Source organism: Lagopus leucura, unplaced genomic scaffold (assembly GCF_019238085.1).
Source record: "Lagopus leucura isolate 7727_CA_CO unplaced genomic scaffold, USGS_WTPT01 Super-Scaffold_73, whole genome shotgun sequence".
NCBI classification, from domain to species: Eukaryota; Metazoa; Chordata; class Aves; order Galliformes; family Phasianidae; genus Lagopus; species Lagopus leucura.
The window spans coordinates 51,463,665-51,480,848 of record NW_024962252.1 but is presented as its reverse complement, the minus strand read 5'-3'; the positions used below and the strand labels follow the sequence as shown (position 1 = coordinate 51,480,848).

At 39.3% G+C, this 17,184-nt stretch overlaps 1 protein-coding gene across 1 annotated transcript in view; it reads right to left on the bottom strand.

The window, feature by feature from the left end:
- PEX3 (peroxisomal biogenesis factor 3) overlaps positions 1-17,184 on the bottom strand; it is an 18,294-nt gene extending 1,110 nt beyond the window's left edge. Inside the window, exons 1-10 of the mRNA XM_042877928.1 lie at positions 17,058-17,184; positions 11,741-11,872; positions 10,342-10,423; positions 6,102-6,145; positions 4,807-4,931; positions 3,319-3,385; positions 3,169-3,223; positions 2,752-2,908; positions 1,743-1,813; positions 875-997 (exon numbers count right to left, since the gene is read on the bottom strand). Coding sequence (XP_042733862.1) covers positions 875-997; positions 1,743-1,813; positions 2,752-2,908; positions 3,169-3,223; positions 3,319-3,385; positions 4,807-4,931; positions 6,102-6,145; positions 10,342-10,423; positions 11,741-11,872; positions 17,058-17,130 — 929 coding nt within the window. The 5' untranslated portion in view covers positions 17,131-17,184. The remainder of the gene's footprint in view (positions 1-874; positions 998-1,742; positions 1,814-2,751; positions 2,909-3,168; positions 3,224-3,318; positions 3,386-4,806; positions 4,932-6,101; positions 6,146-10,341; positions 10,424-11,740; positions 11,873-17,057) is intronic.

The window sequence follows — 17,184 nt, the reverse complement described above, 5'->3', positions numbered from 1 at the left end:
GCAAAATGAATGTTTTAGATACAGTATTTGCCTGTGTATATATGTAAGGTAGTTGCTAGACGTGTCCTTCTATAATCTCAGACCCTTAAGCTCTTAACCAAGCTGAGGAGAGACAGCCAAGCTAAAGCCTTTGGGATATTTTAAGCAATGTAAATAGCTACATTTCAATACAAACATTACTATTTAAGAGCCATGAGTTATTAAAACAAACATACAAAGTTATTATTCAAAGTATTCATTTTAATATTTTAGGAATTATATTTCTAGGATTTGAACGTAGCTTTCAGATTTCTAACACACTGACATGTTCTAAAACCAAGATAACCTCAGAATAAAACCTGTTTTTCTAACAGTCTTTTAGAAAGGAGAAGATCCTGAATGTTTGCATTTTTTCCAACATACCAGACAAGAACCTAAAGCTCTGTAGATTACACTTACTTGGAGAACCACAGTTATGTCTACCTTCCCTCAGAACTATTGTAATTAACAGTCAGAGACTTGGACATACAGAGCTATCTTTCTCCCAGCCTCCTAGGGGAATGGTGAAAGGACATCTCCCAAACTCAAAAGCAGTCTGTTTGTACAGCACTGGCAAAAATTGGAAAGTATCGATCTTCTGATTTCTGCTTATAGATGTGCAAGTGATGGTAAGAAAGACACTTCAGGAAAATTCCAGCGGGTTCTTGGCTGGGGAGAAACAAGCAATACTCCTTGCTCTCTGACCAAAGCAAAGAGACCATATTTATTCTTGAAAAGCAAGAAACAAAGTTATTTCTAGCATGAGAACTTCAAGTAGGCAAGAAAATCCCTGCCTGTTTTAGAATTCATGTGATAGTACGTCACAGTAAGAACCACAACAAAAAAAAACATTTACCTATTTACAGAGCCATTCTGAGAGAAGTCCTGTTCAGTAGGTCTGAAGAACTCCGCCATATTGTCCAGCAGTTGACTGAATCCTCTGTTTAAACACGTGCTCAAAACCGTACTGAAGTCTGGACTGAAGAAGTAAATATGTGCTTTTTTGATTCTTAGGATTCATTTTTCCAAAACCAAAACCCCTGCAAATCTCAAGAGTATGTGAGGTTCTCAAATCTCTCCAAGTATCTCCACAGCAAAACAGTCAACAACCTCAACACTACCCTAGAGATACTAAAAGATAAAATGGAAAGCATTCCTTCCTTACCTATTTCTTACTAGGCAGTAGCACTGAGGGACTCATCCCTAAAATGCCCCAGATGTCTAGCAGTTACATTCTAAAAACAGTTTGGCATTTGACTCTCTTCATTCCTATTCAGTGCTCATTTTAGAAGCCTCACTGCAGTAGCTCTTGTAGAAGGATGCATATAACCACTCATAAAACCATGCATTAAAAACAAATTCTGATAAGCCAAAACTGGTGTTCATTTTATCAAAGCAAGTAAATGCAAAATAATCACTCTCAATTTGTGTCAGAAGGGATGTACTTCTCTTTCCCTACATAACTAAGAAAATGTGAGGAAGAGGTACCAGTTAGCTGTGATAAAGCATCCTTGTAGTATTAAGGCAAGATTATTTCTTACAAGTTTCAAAGCACTCAAATTTTGAAAATCCCAGCCTTTAATTATGGAATATAAAAATTTAAGGCAGCACAGTGGCTGAAAGGTCACATCTAGCAAATGAAAGTTCAACACTTTCTTTATAAAACTAATTGTCTCACATAAACTGTAGCTGTAAGGAGTTCGATTTGAATATTTTCTGTATACCTTTCCAGCATATCTCTAGTTTCATTAAGTAATTTAATTGTTGCAGTGTCTCTTTCTGTGAGTCCACAAGCCTAGAAAAAAACAAGAAAGATGCCAATTAGTGAGAAATCTATACGAATCATAAAAGTAAGGGTGGAAATAATTTCATGTCATGGCATTAAGTCAAGATGACTGTTAAGACATCTATTTAATACAAACAATTTATCACAGATTCTTTATAAATTTATGTGTGTTGCTTGTAACTGGTCACTGGTTTTGTGTGTGATTTTTTATTTTACTTTAAAAAAAATTATATATATATACACACATATATACACACACACACACATATATATATATATATTAAAAAAATACTGGCAGAAAATACCATGCTAATCAAGCAGCTGAAATAAACACTGCATGTTAGCTGAACTTTAAGAGATAAATGCATGGGGTCACACAATGAAACCTCAGTTTCTTCCTCATACCAGTATAATATCAAGTTGAGAACCAGTTTTCACCAACCTGTGATATGGCTGGAGTCAAATACTGTTAGAAAATTTGGGAAATTACATTAATGTTGCCACTTAGATAAGATACGCCTGGCTCCTGATTCCTGTTCATTTTCCTTCTCAAATCAACAAAAAGACTTGGGCACACCATCACTTTTTCCAGCACAGCATCTCTTTCAGAGATGACGCCAACTGTTCAGGCTCTTTGCTGGTGCACAAGTAAAAGGTAATACATTTCAGCTTCGGACTATGTTAAGCAGCACTATGCTACGGCATAAATCATGGGCTAAAAGCACTAACATGGCTGTGTTTCCAAGTTCAAAGTTGACATTTTCAATCAAGTGTGAAGAAGGTACAACTTTCTCATCCTAGATCAAAGAGATAAGGATACTTCACATTTATAAAGAAAGAGGTACTGCCATTTATTGAAGATTCAGTTAGCACAATGTAATTAGAGTAGTTATGCAGTCCTCCCTCTCCAAAATAAAGAAGTTAGATGAAACAAATAAAACAAGTACCTGGGTAGCGAGAGGGTTTTCTTCATCTGGCATCAGATAATGACATAAGGGAGAATAAGGTGCGACCTGATCTGAATCTTTATGTTCCACTTCTTTCCTGATTTCTTTTAGTTTCTGTTCCAGCTCCAGAAGAGATAGGGCATGCTTAAGGGAAATACTGAAAAGATGGAAAGACTATTAATTTTGCAGTCAACATTGTAATGATGTAGTGTTTATTTACTGATAATATGCTCACTATAGGATCCCAATTGATACTGGTCTGCACTATTGTGTTTCCAACCTGCCAAAAGCTTGGTCTTGGAAAAAGTCAGTCTGCATTTTTTTTCACTTTTTAAATTCTAATAAAACTCATTGCTGTGGGAGCAGTCACCACAGTAAAGACAAAAAGCAAACTACCAGGAAATACGGACCTCTTACCTTCCAAAAACTTTATGCACAGCTTGTTTAACAACAGTTATTAACTCAGTCAGTCCTAGAACAAAAAAAAAGTGTCAAAGTTATTCTAATTATTTGCTTAAGTCTAAAGAAAAGGAGCATCCTGTAAGCGGTTTATAAAAAATATCATACCATCTCCTAACAGGTGCTGGATACTTGATAAATATTGCTGTTGAACCTCAGGGGGAGCTAATGGTGTCTGTGGGGGGAAAAGAAAAAGTTCTGTGAAACAAAATAGAAAACAACACAAAAAATCATTTTGAACAGGTAGCAAACATTTTCCTTCTTCTTTATAATACCCTACAGCAGGCAGAGTCCCCCACTCTCAGTGCAGGTCTGGAAAATAACTAGTAACTTAGTAGTTATCTGCTGAGAAGTTTCCTCTGTATCACAGTACTGGAAAATACAGAATATGAAAATGAAAAGTTTCTTTAAAGAAAAACTGAGAGAAGATCTCAAAATTAATTGTATCTTCCCTAGTATTTCACAGCTTGCTGTGGTTCCTTCCAATCACATGTTCCTACCAATATTTTCATTATACTTAAGCAGGCTATGAGGAACAGCAGGACACCTACATTTACAAGTTGTCATAGTTGAACTGGGAGATAACAGTCCCCACCCTAAAAATTAAACCTGCTGAAATAGGATATTTATGCTCAACCCTAGCAGAAACCAGAGAAATCCCTTGATAAAAAACAAAGCTTTGGGGAGTTGAAGAGAATGTCTGTTTGTTCCAGCTAAGTGCCTCAAAGCTGATTCTGTCAACCTACTCCTCTACTGGAAAAGTAATAGAAAGGAAACATTTCTACTCCAGAGCCTCTTTGCCCAAAAAAGCCTTTTCAGACTTTACAAAATGCAAACGCGACCTCCATCATCTCTGGCTTCCCTAATGAAAGCTTTTCTAGACCCTTCAGACCTGCCTTGACGTGCTGTCCCTGGACTCCCAGCAAGAGTGATCTGAGAGGAGCATATACCAACTAATAAAAGTTTGCATTCATTATTTTTAGGTGAGCTGTTCAGCAATTTGCAGATCTTATTCTAGACATCTAGTTACTCTAGAATCTACTATTATTGAGCAGTAGATACATTGTATAAACAAAAACCAAGCTTCCACCTCATCAACAGATACTTCGTTAGGTGGCCTTCTAGAGTTAAAAAAAAAAACCAACAACTAACCAGTCTTTCTTTCATTTCCTTTAACGCTAAGAGAATTTAACTGAGGAGATTAATGTACAAGCTAGGAAGAACTGAGCATTTATAGATGTATTTGCATACACATCTTGGATAATTTGCACAATGTTGCACAGAAGACTACAGAAAGCAAAGAAATGACTAACTTTGATGCTCAGATTGAAGTGGCTGTCTTAAAGCAATACAAACGCAGACAAAAGGTATTATTCAATATTGCTAGTATTTTGTTAAGCAATATTATCCCCAAATAATCTGAATTTAGAGACTACAATAAAATATCAACAAACCTTACCATCAGTAATCCCTTCATGTCTCCCCATCTTACGACACTTGTTCATTCAAATATTGCTGAGCTATGCCTATCTCTCACTAACTTATTCTTTCACTCCCAAGAATATGAAATTTCAACCTTTAAAAGAAGAAACTTACTGTGCCATTCTTGCAGACTGCAGCATTATCTAGGTAGATGTAACCGCCAATAATATTTAATTGGACTCGCAAAAGAACTACCAGCATACAGGTACTATAGACAGCAACAATGCTTCTTGTGAAACCTTGAGGAGAGACAACACAGCAATTTCAAAGTCAAGGAAATAAGGGCGAGGCAATAAAGGAGAGTGTTCCCAAGACCCAAAAGTACTGACGATTTTTAAACACACAGCGATTTCTCTCATTGGTTGTCTCAACACATACTTTCATAAAACATGCCCCAAATTACCATGAGTCTAATATGTACAGGAGCATCTGCTGAAGCACTGCCCCATTTTAATCACAGCATCAGAGAATATTCCGAGTAGGAAGGGATGCACAGAGATCAGAGTCATACTCCCAGCCCCAGAGAGGATCACCTATAAATCAAACTGCAGATCTGAGACTATTGTCCAAATGCTTCTTAAACTCAAGCTTGCCGTTGTGACCACTTCTCTGGGGAGCCTGTTCCAGTGCCCAAAAGTCTCATATAATTATAGAAACTGCTCTAGAAGGTGTACCCTGTAGCAATGCTGTCAGATTCTCTTTCTATCTTAGGCCACGAAACACACAAAGTGTGTTAACCCTCACACAACTAAGACACAGAATGTCTAACAGCAGTTACGGGAGAAAAAAAAAAGTTACCTACAGCAGAAGTAGCCAAAATCAGGGAAGCAGTGATGGCAGGCATAATAAATGGAAGTAACAGATCAGAAGTATTAAATAATATTTAAAAGTCTAGTGATTTTTCACTACGTAGTTATCTGACTTCCCTTCCACTGCTTGCACCAACCAATATATAAAATGATGAACCAAAGGGTTCACATAACTTCTGCTGTGATGGTGACCTCAAACAGGCTTGAAAAGAGAAAACTGTTGGCTGTGCAAGGGCTGGAGTACATTACTGAGAGATGTTTTCTGCTATGTTCAGAATTGAACTTTGTGAAAAACTAGACTGATTTTTCTGTGATTGCACAGAAAGTCCTCACAAAGTTTTGTTGAGCAGGATAACATACGAGGGCCAATAAAATCCTTCACATTGGTTTTTGAGCATCTGCCTTCCATGGGTAATATGAAAAAGTCCTTAATAAGGAAATTTTTTGAGAGAGCGTATGAGAAACTTGCTCAATATCACGTCACACTATCTTTGTACCTGCTGAAACAACTTCTTCTAGTGTGAAGTGTGCACTTTGAACGGTATCATTTTAAGATTTATACTAAATACTAGGTAGATGGAATCATTCATTTACACTTACTTATTATCTTTAAATCCTCCCATATTTCTAACTTGTTTGCTGGCCTGTGGGGAAAAAAATAAATTGAAAAAATTTATTATAATTAATATATTATTATTATTATATAATTAATTATTATTATTATTATAAATTGAAAAAAATAAATTGAACTATCAAGCACTGTATATTTTCCTTGGACATTAATAAACACATTAAATAAAACGTCAGTGTTCCAAGGCAAATTCATTTAACTATTATAATTACTTACATCAGATTTACCTCTACAGTGATTTACTTCATTCAAGAAAACAGTATATAAGCAATGCATGAAGTCACAGAAAAGATACCCAAATTTAAATGTTTAAATACAGTATTTATTGATGTCAATTACATTTATACCATCAATTTTGAGTTCCTATACTAAGCAGTCAGAAAAAAAACATGGATTGCACATAAAGTAGTTCTTCCTAGGACCTTGACTGTGCATATATTTAACATAGACCTCAGATCAGTAGGGCTTTCTGTACCTACCTGTATATAATAAGCAAAGGATCAGAATTTCTATCTTCCTTGCTTAGGAGATTTACCACTGTTTGACTTGGTTTTAAAATACTGACTAGGTTATCTAAAAACAAAGCGATTGTGACCATATGTGGAAAAGTAGTCTGCCCACGTAAATGCCGTAAACTCAAGGGTTTTTCTTCCACTGAAATATATTTACCTTTTGGTCTGTCTGATTTCTAAGATAAATATGCTCTGCAGACAAAAAGCAAGAACACAGACGGTACAGAATTACAGAATACCCAACCTCAAAGGGACCCACAAGGATTATTGAGTCCAACCCCTGGCTCTACACAGGATCATCCAAACTTGGGGCCTTGCCCACTGCCCTGGGCAGCCTGTTGCATGCCCACCACCCTTTGGTGAAGCACCTTTTCCTGACACCCAGCCTGTCCCTCCCCTGACAGCTCCATGCCGTTCCCTCGGGCCCTGTGGCTGTCACAGAGACCAGGGCTCAGCGCTGCCCCTCTGCTCCCTGTGAGGAGCTGCAGCTGCCACGAGGGCTCTGCTCAGCTCCTCTGCTCTGGGCTGAGCCAACCAAGGGAGCTCAGCCACTCCTCATACACCTGGCCCTCCAGACCCCATCTTTGTAGCCCCCCCGTGGAATGCTCTAATAGCTTGATGTCCTTATACTGCGGCACCCAAACCTGCACCCAGTGCTGGAGGTGAAGCCATACTGTGCAGAGCAGTGCAGGACACCCCTCACCATCACTCAGCAGCAGTACTGGGCCTGTTGCACCAGGCTATGGCCACCCCTTGGCCTCCCAGGGCACGCTGCTGGCTCAGATTCAACTTGCCTGTTTTCCCTGCCTGCATGCATAAATGCATCTAACTAAGACCTATGGCATATTTAGGACTAGTAAAGAGACATGATTTTAGCAATGCAATAGCAGACATAAGAGCGAGCTAACCACCCAAGAGTTTAATTCAGCCCTTCTCTCACGTGGATCAGTATCAGTAAGTAACATCTACAGTATCTCATTGTGGAGGAATCAATTCGCAGAAGTAACTTAGAGAAACATTTGGTAATTTCTTGGGATCAGAAGTAACACTTAAATATTTGGCACACACAGTGCAGACCAACCTGTTCTTAGATTTTACAGTAATCTAGTTAATAAAATATATAGACTTTTCACAGGCTCAGTTAACCATTAAGCAATGCTTTTATCTTTCTGAAACACGTGTACTTTAGCATTAGTTTGACCATTTTATCAATCACAGATAATTTTTCAGCTCACTGCCATTAAGTAATGCACACAAATTGGCATTATAAACTATTAAATCTACAAGTCCAGAAAGAAGAAGATTTAAAAAAGAAAAAAAAGGAGAGAAGAATCCATAGCACTTCACTTTTTACAAGCAAAATCAACAACTTTAACTCATTCAAAAGCCAAAGACTTCAAAAAGAGACAGTAATATTTCTGTAGGTGAAACACATGACAAGCCTCAATACAAAAAGCCTTACTTATAAGCAATATACTTTCTATGCCAACAGAAGGCAGGACAGCACACCAACATGAGCCAAATGCATTTGTATCTATTGAGTCAAAACACATTTTACAGTAAAAAAAATAATTTTTTTTTTTTTTTTTTTTTTTTTTTTTACAAAGTCTTTTCTCACAACATAAGGCAACAATCAGTTAACAGCTTAAGACTGCAAGCATTAAGCCTAACAGTGGCTTAATGGAAATAGATTTTTCAGTCTTCACCTGCTACTCAATTTTTATTTCGCATTCCTTTACTTAGAAAAGCAGTAGCGACGCAGATGGTAATACAAACATAAACAGAGTTTTGGAATAAAGTTTGTAATGAGTACATGGGAGATATGCAACATCTGCAAGACTACAGCAGCAACTACTTTCCCCACCTCATTCAATCTCACTGATTTGAGAAGGGTAGGACAGAAGACAGAACAAGAGCACTGGTAACCTTGTGTGGTGCTCACTTTTTAAAAGTTTACCTGGAAGGCTGAAGAAGTCAGTCTGCTTATACTCCCAATCTGTTCCTATCCTCCCCAAATTACTAAAATAATGTAAAAAGGTTTTAAATTTAAGGAACTGAAAGGATTTTAAGTTAAAGGATTTCTCAGATGATGAAAGAAAAAGACTGTATATTTACGGATGCTAAAGATGAATGTCTCTGGATCTACTCTTGCATAGGCAACATGAGTGACACTGGAAGGGTCCAGAGCCATGTGATTAATCTTCCAAAATCAAAGCGGAAAGAAAACAAATCTATACCTTTGTGTACAGCACCTGAATGCAAAGCTTCTTGAAAGGCTCTCTTTAAAGCCTGCTCTGCAGCCTCATTTCATGATCTGTCCCTCCCAGCCCCTTCTCTACCCTTCAAAAAGTTCAAGCATCTATTTAGAACTTCCTCTGCATAAGTCAAAAAAGGAAGCACAAACTCTATTGTAAAATACATTCCAAATTAGAGTATCCAAGGATATTCATGGTCTCAGCTGCATGTAACCAATATTTTAAACATACACACACACACACACACGTTTGTTTGTTCTCAGAAATGCAAAACAGAAGTTATGCAGAAGTCCCATCACCATTTCTGCTGGGATTATTGGAATTCAGAAGTCTGCTTCTGTATCCATAAACTGCTCCAAATACTTCAACAAATTGATGACACTGGCTACATTCTGATCAAAGAACGCATGCTAGGGAGAACAAACAAGGCCACTACTTGTTTTGAACATGGAATAAGAGACTAAAGTCCAGAAGACAAATCTGGTCATCCACAACATCCCTTATTCATTCAGGTTAATTTTCATTAAGTAGAACTATGGGAAGTACATTAAATATTCCATACAAACTAACTTTTTCCAGTTACTTCTCATTTGGGTTCACTATCACTCAACTACAGTACCGAGGTTCTCACATCACATATTACAAAGCCATTATTTAAGCATAATTCCCATTCCAAGTATCACATTCTGTCAGGTTCTTGGGAGAGTATTTGACTGGAAAAAAAGTCAATGATGGGATTGCCAATTTATTAAATGCTGGACAGTTGAAGTTACAGCTATATAAATAAGTTAGCAGGAGCTGAACAGGAAAGGTAGCCTTGGGGGAGTCAGAAATCCTATGTTAACGGCCTACAGTAACACTTTTACTCCTTCCTCAATGCCAAGCAGCTTTTAAGGCATGCTACTACACACTTTATTTAATATGCCACTTGTTCTTACAGTTCTAATGAAAACAAAGGTGTTTTCTGACATGGAGACATTTGTCATAAAGCATGACATGCCTCTTTAACTTCTGATAGCTCACTTCCATTTGTAACATCATTTCAGATACCTTCTACTACCAATCATGTCTGATCTCCGTAAGATTACATAAACATTTTTCCAACTAAAAACATAGTTAAAGATAGTCTATTTAAGACAAACTACTTATAGTATCTAATCTTCCCTTAAATAGAGCATTTTAACAAAAATCATGGCTCTCACTGAAACATCTGAAAGTGATAACTATCTCCTGTAAAGTTTGGAGAATGCTATACCTACCTATCAAACTACATCTAACATGACAAAATATTTATATAGTGATTTCAAAATGCCTTAAGACTAGTTATTCAACAGGACGCAGAACAGAAATCCTGCACACTCTCTACATTATAAATACATCATTTGAGAAAAAAAAAAAAGATATCAAAACAAGTTATCTTCAACACAATGAAGTAATCTTACCTATTTTTAAGAAGAGATGTGAGACTCTCAGAATTTAACTGATGCATTAAGGCATCCCTCAATGTAGGGAGCATTGACAGCACTGTAATTGAAAGAAAAAAAACAAAAATGTAAACCAAAATTTTTCAGCATACAAAAAGCATCATTAATCCATACCTCACACTTACTCGACAGCTGCTATACTGTATTGGTCCTATTTACTCTACATACAAAGCTGGGAGGACAAGCAACCTAGGAACTCCTGCAATTGTCCTGCACACCTCCTTCCAGCTTGGGTAGAATGCTGCCCTTACATGGCTACATGGCTATTCCTGACTGCCTGCAGAGAAATGCTCACATCCTGCAGTATCTGTGTATACGCACCTTCAACTCCCCATAAGAGTAATCAGTGGATTTTCATCCACACTGTTGTATTTCCCCAAATAGGAAGAACAAATCTGAGTGTTTTTCTGCTTGTTTTTGTTTCCTCCACCCCCCACAGTAAGAGAACAAAGGAAAGGTACATTTTAAATCAAAGGAAAGCTGGTGGAAGAAAATGCCTGATTTCCAAAACATCCAAGTTCTAATCTACCACTATACGATGGGAACAAGAAGTGGTAAACAAAAGCACTCGCAGAACATGATCAGCACCACAAAATATAAAAAACTCTTGGCAAAAATGCATGCTGCCGTACAGAACATACTTTGTATAATTAATGGCAAATAAAGGCTTAGTCCTTGCAGTAGTCAATACCAGCAGTCAATACCAAATGGAAAATGATAATAAAGAAACACAAATTGCTCCAGAGTAAACAAAGTGCACAGAAACCATTTGCAGTCACTTCATAAACCGCTACAAATTTCAAGAGGAAAAGAAAACACTGCCCAATTTGTGTTGCAGAAATAGTTTTGAAAGGTTTGTGTTCAGACTCACGTCCTCCCAAATGCAGAGATAAATGCTAGAATAAAATCACTACTATTTTTGGTACCTTTCAGTTGTTCAAGTGTAGGGAATTAACTGTAGGGAATAGAATATATTTGCAAATCAAAATTACCCTCTGAGATCTCTGTGTGGTTTACTAGCCATGTGCTACAATGAATAAGGGAATTAATCCTGCAGTAAATTCTGGGTGCTGCTTCACACATCCATGTGACATGGAGTTGAGGGCAATGCAAAAAAGGGTCTTGAACTGACAAATCACGCATTACATAACAGATGAATACACACAAACCAAGGATTACAATGACCCCTTGAAATCTCTTCAATCCTCTGTTCCTCCAATTTAGTCAGAAGTCATAAGATGACTATAATTTATACACTACTACTTAGTTAAGACTTCGAATTCACCTTCCTTTCTTACTGTTATAAATCCCCAAATAATTCCACTTCTCAGGAACATAAACTATTTCTTTATCTTACCTGTCATATTGCATGTCCTCTGATTACTCTCAAAATGATACTGCCTTCGTGCTTGGGCGATGTATTCAGCTGCCTCTCGTTCCTGGATTTCTCTGATTTTCTTCTGCCCATATTTCCCCAGTAAATAGACCCCTACAGAGAGATTTTCAGATTACAAACTGCTTTTAAAATGTGAGCAAAGCCCCTTTCAGCTCCTTTCATTGGCTTAAAACCGTAAGGGTATGAAATGATTTGAGAGAAGATATGTGGGTCTCAAGTATTTTAATAGTAATTAGCAAACAACAGCACTACTCCAGTTTTGAATTCATTTCCATTTTTTGGTCATTAAAACATCTCAGTATATTCTACAAAACTACCATCACTATTTCAAAAGGTTTGTCAACTCTGTGCCCTAATATTTATGGTCACCAAAAAAAAAAACAAAAAAAGTTATTCAATTCATATTGGCAGCATGTTTCCCAATCTGCAATTGCAAACCCAACCAGTTTGGAACAATTTTCATCACTTCCATTTTTTTTTTTATCTTATGAGTCTTCTGGGAAACAAGTGAAAGTCGAGCTCTCCTGCTTCAACCTTCTGGCAGACTCAGCCAGCACTTGTCACGAATCACCCCATCAGATGCAAACTTCAATGCTACAGCTTCCTCAATGTAAACTGCAGTTTTACCACTGTAAACTCTTAACCAAAATGAGACTTCATAAATAACAAAAATTTTGCTTCTAAACATAATCAATTCCTGTCAAGAATATGTATTTAGAACACAAACTTCAGGATGCTGATTTTCACAGCCTACTGCAACAGCAGCAATTGATTTGTTTATTCTAAACAAATAGTTTTTGAACACAAGATTCTTCCAACCATATTTAATTCCGCCACATACGTTGCATTCAGACAGAACCATATGTCCAAAAGACAAGCTTTGGTTCATTCCCCCTCCTCCCCAAGTAAGCCATTTAACTCCAGGTTTTGTGACAGAAATATCACCCAGGTTTAAAAAAAGGCTCTTCCCGCACGCGGCATGGCAGTCACGAGACAGTAAGAAGGAAACAACAAGAACCATGCGCAGGCCCCTTAGTCATATGCAGGAGCAACACCTTTGTAAGTAAGATGGAGGGCACTAATTGCCTAACAGTTGGGCACTCTGCAGTAAACTGCCACCTATCTCACGAGGGTCCAAAGTTGCACTAGCAGCCATCCAGCTTTCAATGCAATTGAGTGAGGCAACACATTAGGAGTTCAATTTCCTCCCTCCTCCTCTGAACAAAGGTGTAACTTTGACCCATCACTAACTGATACTGTGCACTCCAGCTTCGCCTTTAAGAATGCGGTGCATAAAAAGTTAGCTGAAGTAAAAACTGCATCATCCACAGAGCTTAAGCAGAAACAATGAACAAAAAAATGTTTTTGCATGTGAGCAATGCATGGATACCAACTGCTCTCCTAAATGCCTCAAGTTGTTTGCAGGACTTGATGCTGTGCTCGGGGAATTCCAGTCCTGCTCTTGCAGCTTTATGAAGATGAACACTTACACGAGTTACTGCTGCATGCACATTTCCTGACTGAGGGGTATTTCAAGGAGCTGCCTGCCTGGGATTTGCGTGTGTGCTCACTTTTTGCTTTAGAAATGCTGTATCTGTATTGATATAGAGAAGAGCTGGGAGCAGGACCAGAGCAAGTCACATCCTAACAACTGCCATAAAGCCAACATCAGCTAAGGTAATTGTAAGAAATGAAATCGATGTTTTGAAGACTTCTGTTGTTAAGAACAAGCAAAGGAAACGTCAACTTTTTACAACGGCTAAAATATCTCCATTATACTTCTCAGTAGGAGACAGGAGGTCAGCAGTAAGTGGCAGTGGCAGCATTTGCTCATATCTAATTAGCTAACAGTTGTACAGACAGATTTTCATACATTACCTTTCCCATATGTCCCGTACAAAAGCAGGAATGAAGAAAATTCAGCAATAATGAGACTGCTCAAAGGATAATTTCTATAGAAACTATCTCCACCTTCAATAATGTGGTTCAGTATTTCTGAAGCCCACAGGTTCAGAGAAGCAGATTAGTGGTACAAGGAAGGATTACAGCCACTCAGCAGTGCACTCAGGTATAGGAACATCAGCAAGGATCTTGAACTACATTTCCTATTGCTCTGTAACCGGTCTACAAAGTGAAACATACACATTGGCTGACCTATAACACATGCAACGTTTGGGTCTATAATATCTGTCTCCTGTGGAAGCAATTTATCAGTCAGAGAATTGAGAGAAACATGCTCCAGTTTATCACTGCTGTATAGTTTCTTCCCACCTAGATAGAAGTAATGGAAATAGCTTACAAAATCCACAGGCTCTTACACATTCATGACAGTGATTTCAAACCAGTTGGAGATTTCTCCCATCACACCTAAGTAATGACTTTCTCCCTAAGCTTTTTCCTTTTTCCCCTCCAGGCTGGATGTGGCTCTGGGCAGCCTGGTTTAGTGGTTGTCAACCCTGCACATAGCAGGGGGTTGAAACTCGATGATCATTTGTGGTCCTTTTCAACCCAGGCCGTTCTATGATTCTTTCTTCACAGGTGCAACTAGTAACTAGGAGGCATCAAGTTTCAGGAAATCTCCTTACAAGTCTATGTGATCTTTACCCCGCTGTCATACTTCCCTCAAAAAAATAATTAAAAAAAATACCTTCAAGAATTTCATTATGTAGAAATGGTGCTGACATACACAAGTCTGCACTCTTCCAGAACATCAATAGCTGCATGTGTCGTGATTTGCTCTTACATACAAGTCAACCACATATCAGCTGACACGCAATCATTCTGTTACGCTTAAAAAGTACCTTCAAAATAGGAAAGCTCAAAGCCTCTGTTGGCACCACAGACTTCTGTGTTGAATGCCTTTGCTCTCTCTCACAAACCAACACAACCAACCCAGGTAAGAAGACAGACTTCTGAACCAAAATGCTCTTCCTGCAAGCTGAAGGTTGCAACAGATGAAATTGAGTAACAATTAATTCACTGTTGAAATCAGAACTGCACATTTCAAACACATCCTGCACTTGCTCTTCTACAACACTGAGATAATGACAACAGTGAAGCATTTTGTAATATCCAACGCAATCTGCACTGAATGCTGAGCATTGAGATAAAAGCCAGTTTAAATCTCTTTGTCCAGTAAGAACAAATGGATGCAATATGTCCTCACAGCTGAGACACGCGAGCTCTTTCTCTCTGCTTTAAATAACACTTCTCATGGGTTTGAACTTTGAACCCTAGACTTTGCTTACTTCAAGAGATTTAAATCTAGGACTAGAGGGAATGGCTTCAAGCTGTGCCAGGGGAGATTCAGGCTGGATGTTAGGAAATACTACTTTTCTGAAAGAGTATCAGTCACTGCAATGGGCTGCACAGGGAGGTGGTGGAGTCACTGACCCTGGAGGTGTTCAAGGGACGTTTGGATTTTGTGTTGAAGGACATGGTTTAGCAAGTACTGTTGGTGATAGGTTGATGACTGGAGGATCTTGAAGGTCTTTTCCAACCTTGGTGATTCTGTGAAGTCAATTTACTTTATACTGCTAAAAGAACAGACCCTTGAAGAATGGGTTCCTATGTGGTAGTCTTTCCTAAGTTCAGGTGCTCTCAATAAAAGGGAAAATCCACCTATTTCAGTTGCTTTTCTATCAATTTGAGCACTTATCTCATGAGTTTTGCAAAAGATTTTTCTGCTTATGAGACAGAGCCTAGGGATTCACAAAAATTGCATTAGGAATGTTACCCACCAATAACACACAAGGAATTTGTCTCAGTAAGCAGAGGCACGAGTACCAACTCATGGTTCTTCAGTAACTCACTGATAAAACATTGCACCAGTAATAATGCAGGGACTCTTCTGTACTGTCTAATGAATAATTAAATACAGCACTCTGCCCACGAGCCAAAGACTTAAAATCCTTAGGCTTTTGTGATGCTGTTTTCCCTTGTAACTTCTGCCTTCCCAGCAAGTGCAACTACAGCTCTTAAGAAAAACACACCAGAAATTATAGTCTCTGACATTACATCAGCAGATAAGCTGATTTTTCAGAAGCACAACAACTTTGGTTTGACTTTTTTTTTCCTTAGGTCTGGCAGCACTTTAAATGACTTTGATTTTGTCCCTGATTTTTAGTTAGTTAGTTGCGTTTTTGTTAAATATACTTCATCCAGTTAACAGCATTTCAGTGAAAGAGGTGCTACGTGAACAGTACCAACCGTCAGGAAAAAGCTGCAAGTTTGGTGATGCCAGGATGGTTTCCAGGCTGGCAAAGGACCATTTACAGGTAATGAACTCAGGATTTCAGGGTGGCAGGACTACTGAGAGCCATCAGCTCTACCGTACCTGCTTTCCCAGTCAGACATCAATCCACACTTCCACCTAAGGCTGGAGAACTCATGCTTTCTCTATTCCCATTTGTCTGCCTGCCACTCTCACAAGGACAGTGGGAGGTGAGGGGGAACAGCTGGCAGATTACAGTTTGGCATGTTAAAGTAAGCCTCGTTAATTTAGCATGGTGGGCTGCTAGCGTGGAGGCTCAAACAGGTAAACATAACCTTCTTTTGTGTTTGTGAAGGCAGAAAGCCTGCAGGGAAGGGGCAAAGCAGTTTGACTGTGAACACCAGCTAACCAACTATCATGCACCCATCAGAACTCTTTGGAAAAATACAGAAGGAATCCGTGCTGGAAGGGTGTAGAGGCCACAAGTATATCCACTGCACCCCCCCAGAAGGCCTCACCTGAATCAAAAGCAACAAAGAGAGAGACACCAAATGCACTGCAGAAACCTTACAGCCTTCAGAACACTGAACTGCTCAAACAAGTTCCTGTGGGCACAAACAAATCAAAGGCTCCTTAGCAACTCTGCGATCTTTAATTCTGTGCCATTTGCCTAAAATACATGGAGATCTGACGACTGAGCGTGCAAAGACTTGGCCGCGTCGTTTGAGAAACACCTCACCTCCGCCGAGAAAACACAGCGTGGCGTTTTATCGCCAGAGAGAGACAGGTCCGAGGCGTTCCTTTAAATCTAATCCCACTCGAACTAATCTCGTAATAACTCCAAAGAGGAGCCTACCAGACCGTGCCCCCGTGGCTTAGACGGAGCTCTGAGGGAAGAAGAACGGCTCCGACAGTCGCTCTCACAACCCCTCCTCCACCGCTACCCCGCGAGCTGGGGCCCGGGCCGGCCGGGCGGCACTCGGGGAGCGGAGGGTCCCCGAGAATGGAGGGCCGCGGCTCCCCCCGCAGCCACGGAGCCCCTTCGGCCGCGCCGCGGGCACTCACCGCCGAGGAAGGTGCCGAGGACGAGGCATTTCTTCTTGTGCCGCTTGAGGAAACTCCAGAGCGACCGGAGCATCCTGCGCGCCCGACACGGCCGCCCCTCGCCTCCCTGCGTCGGCGGAAGGGGAGG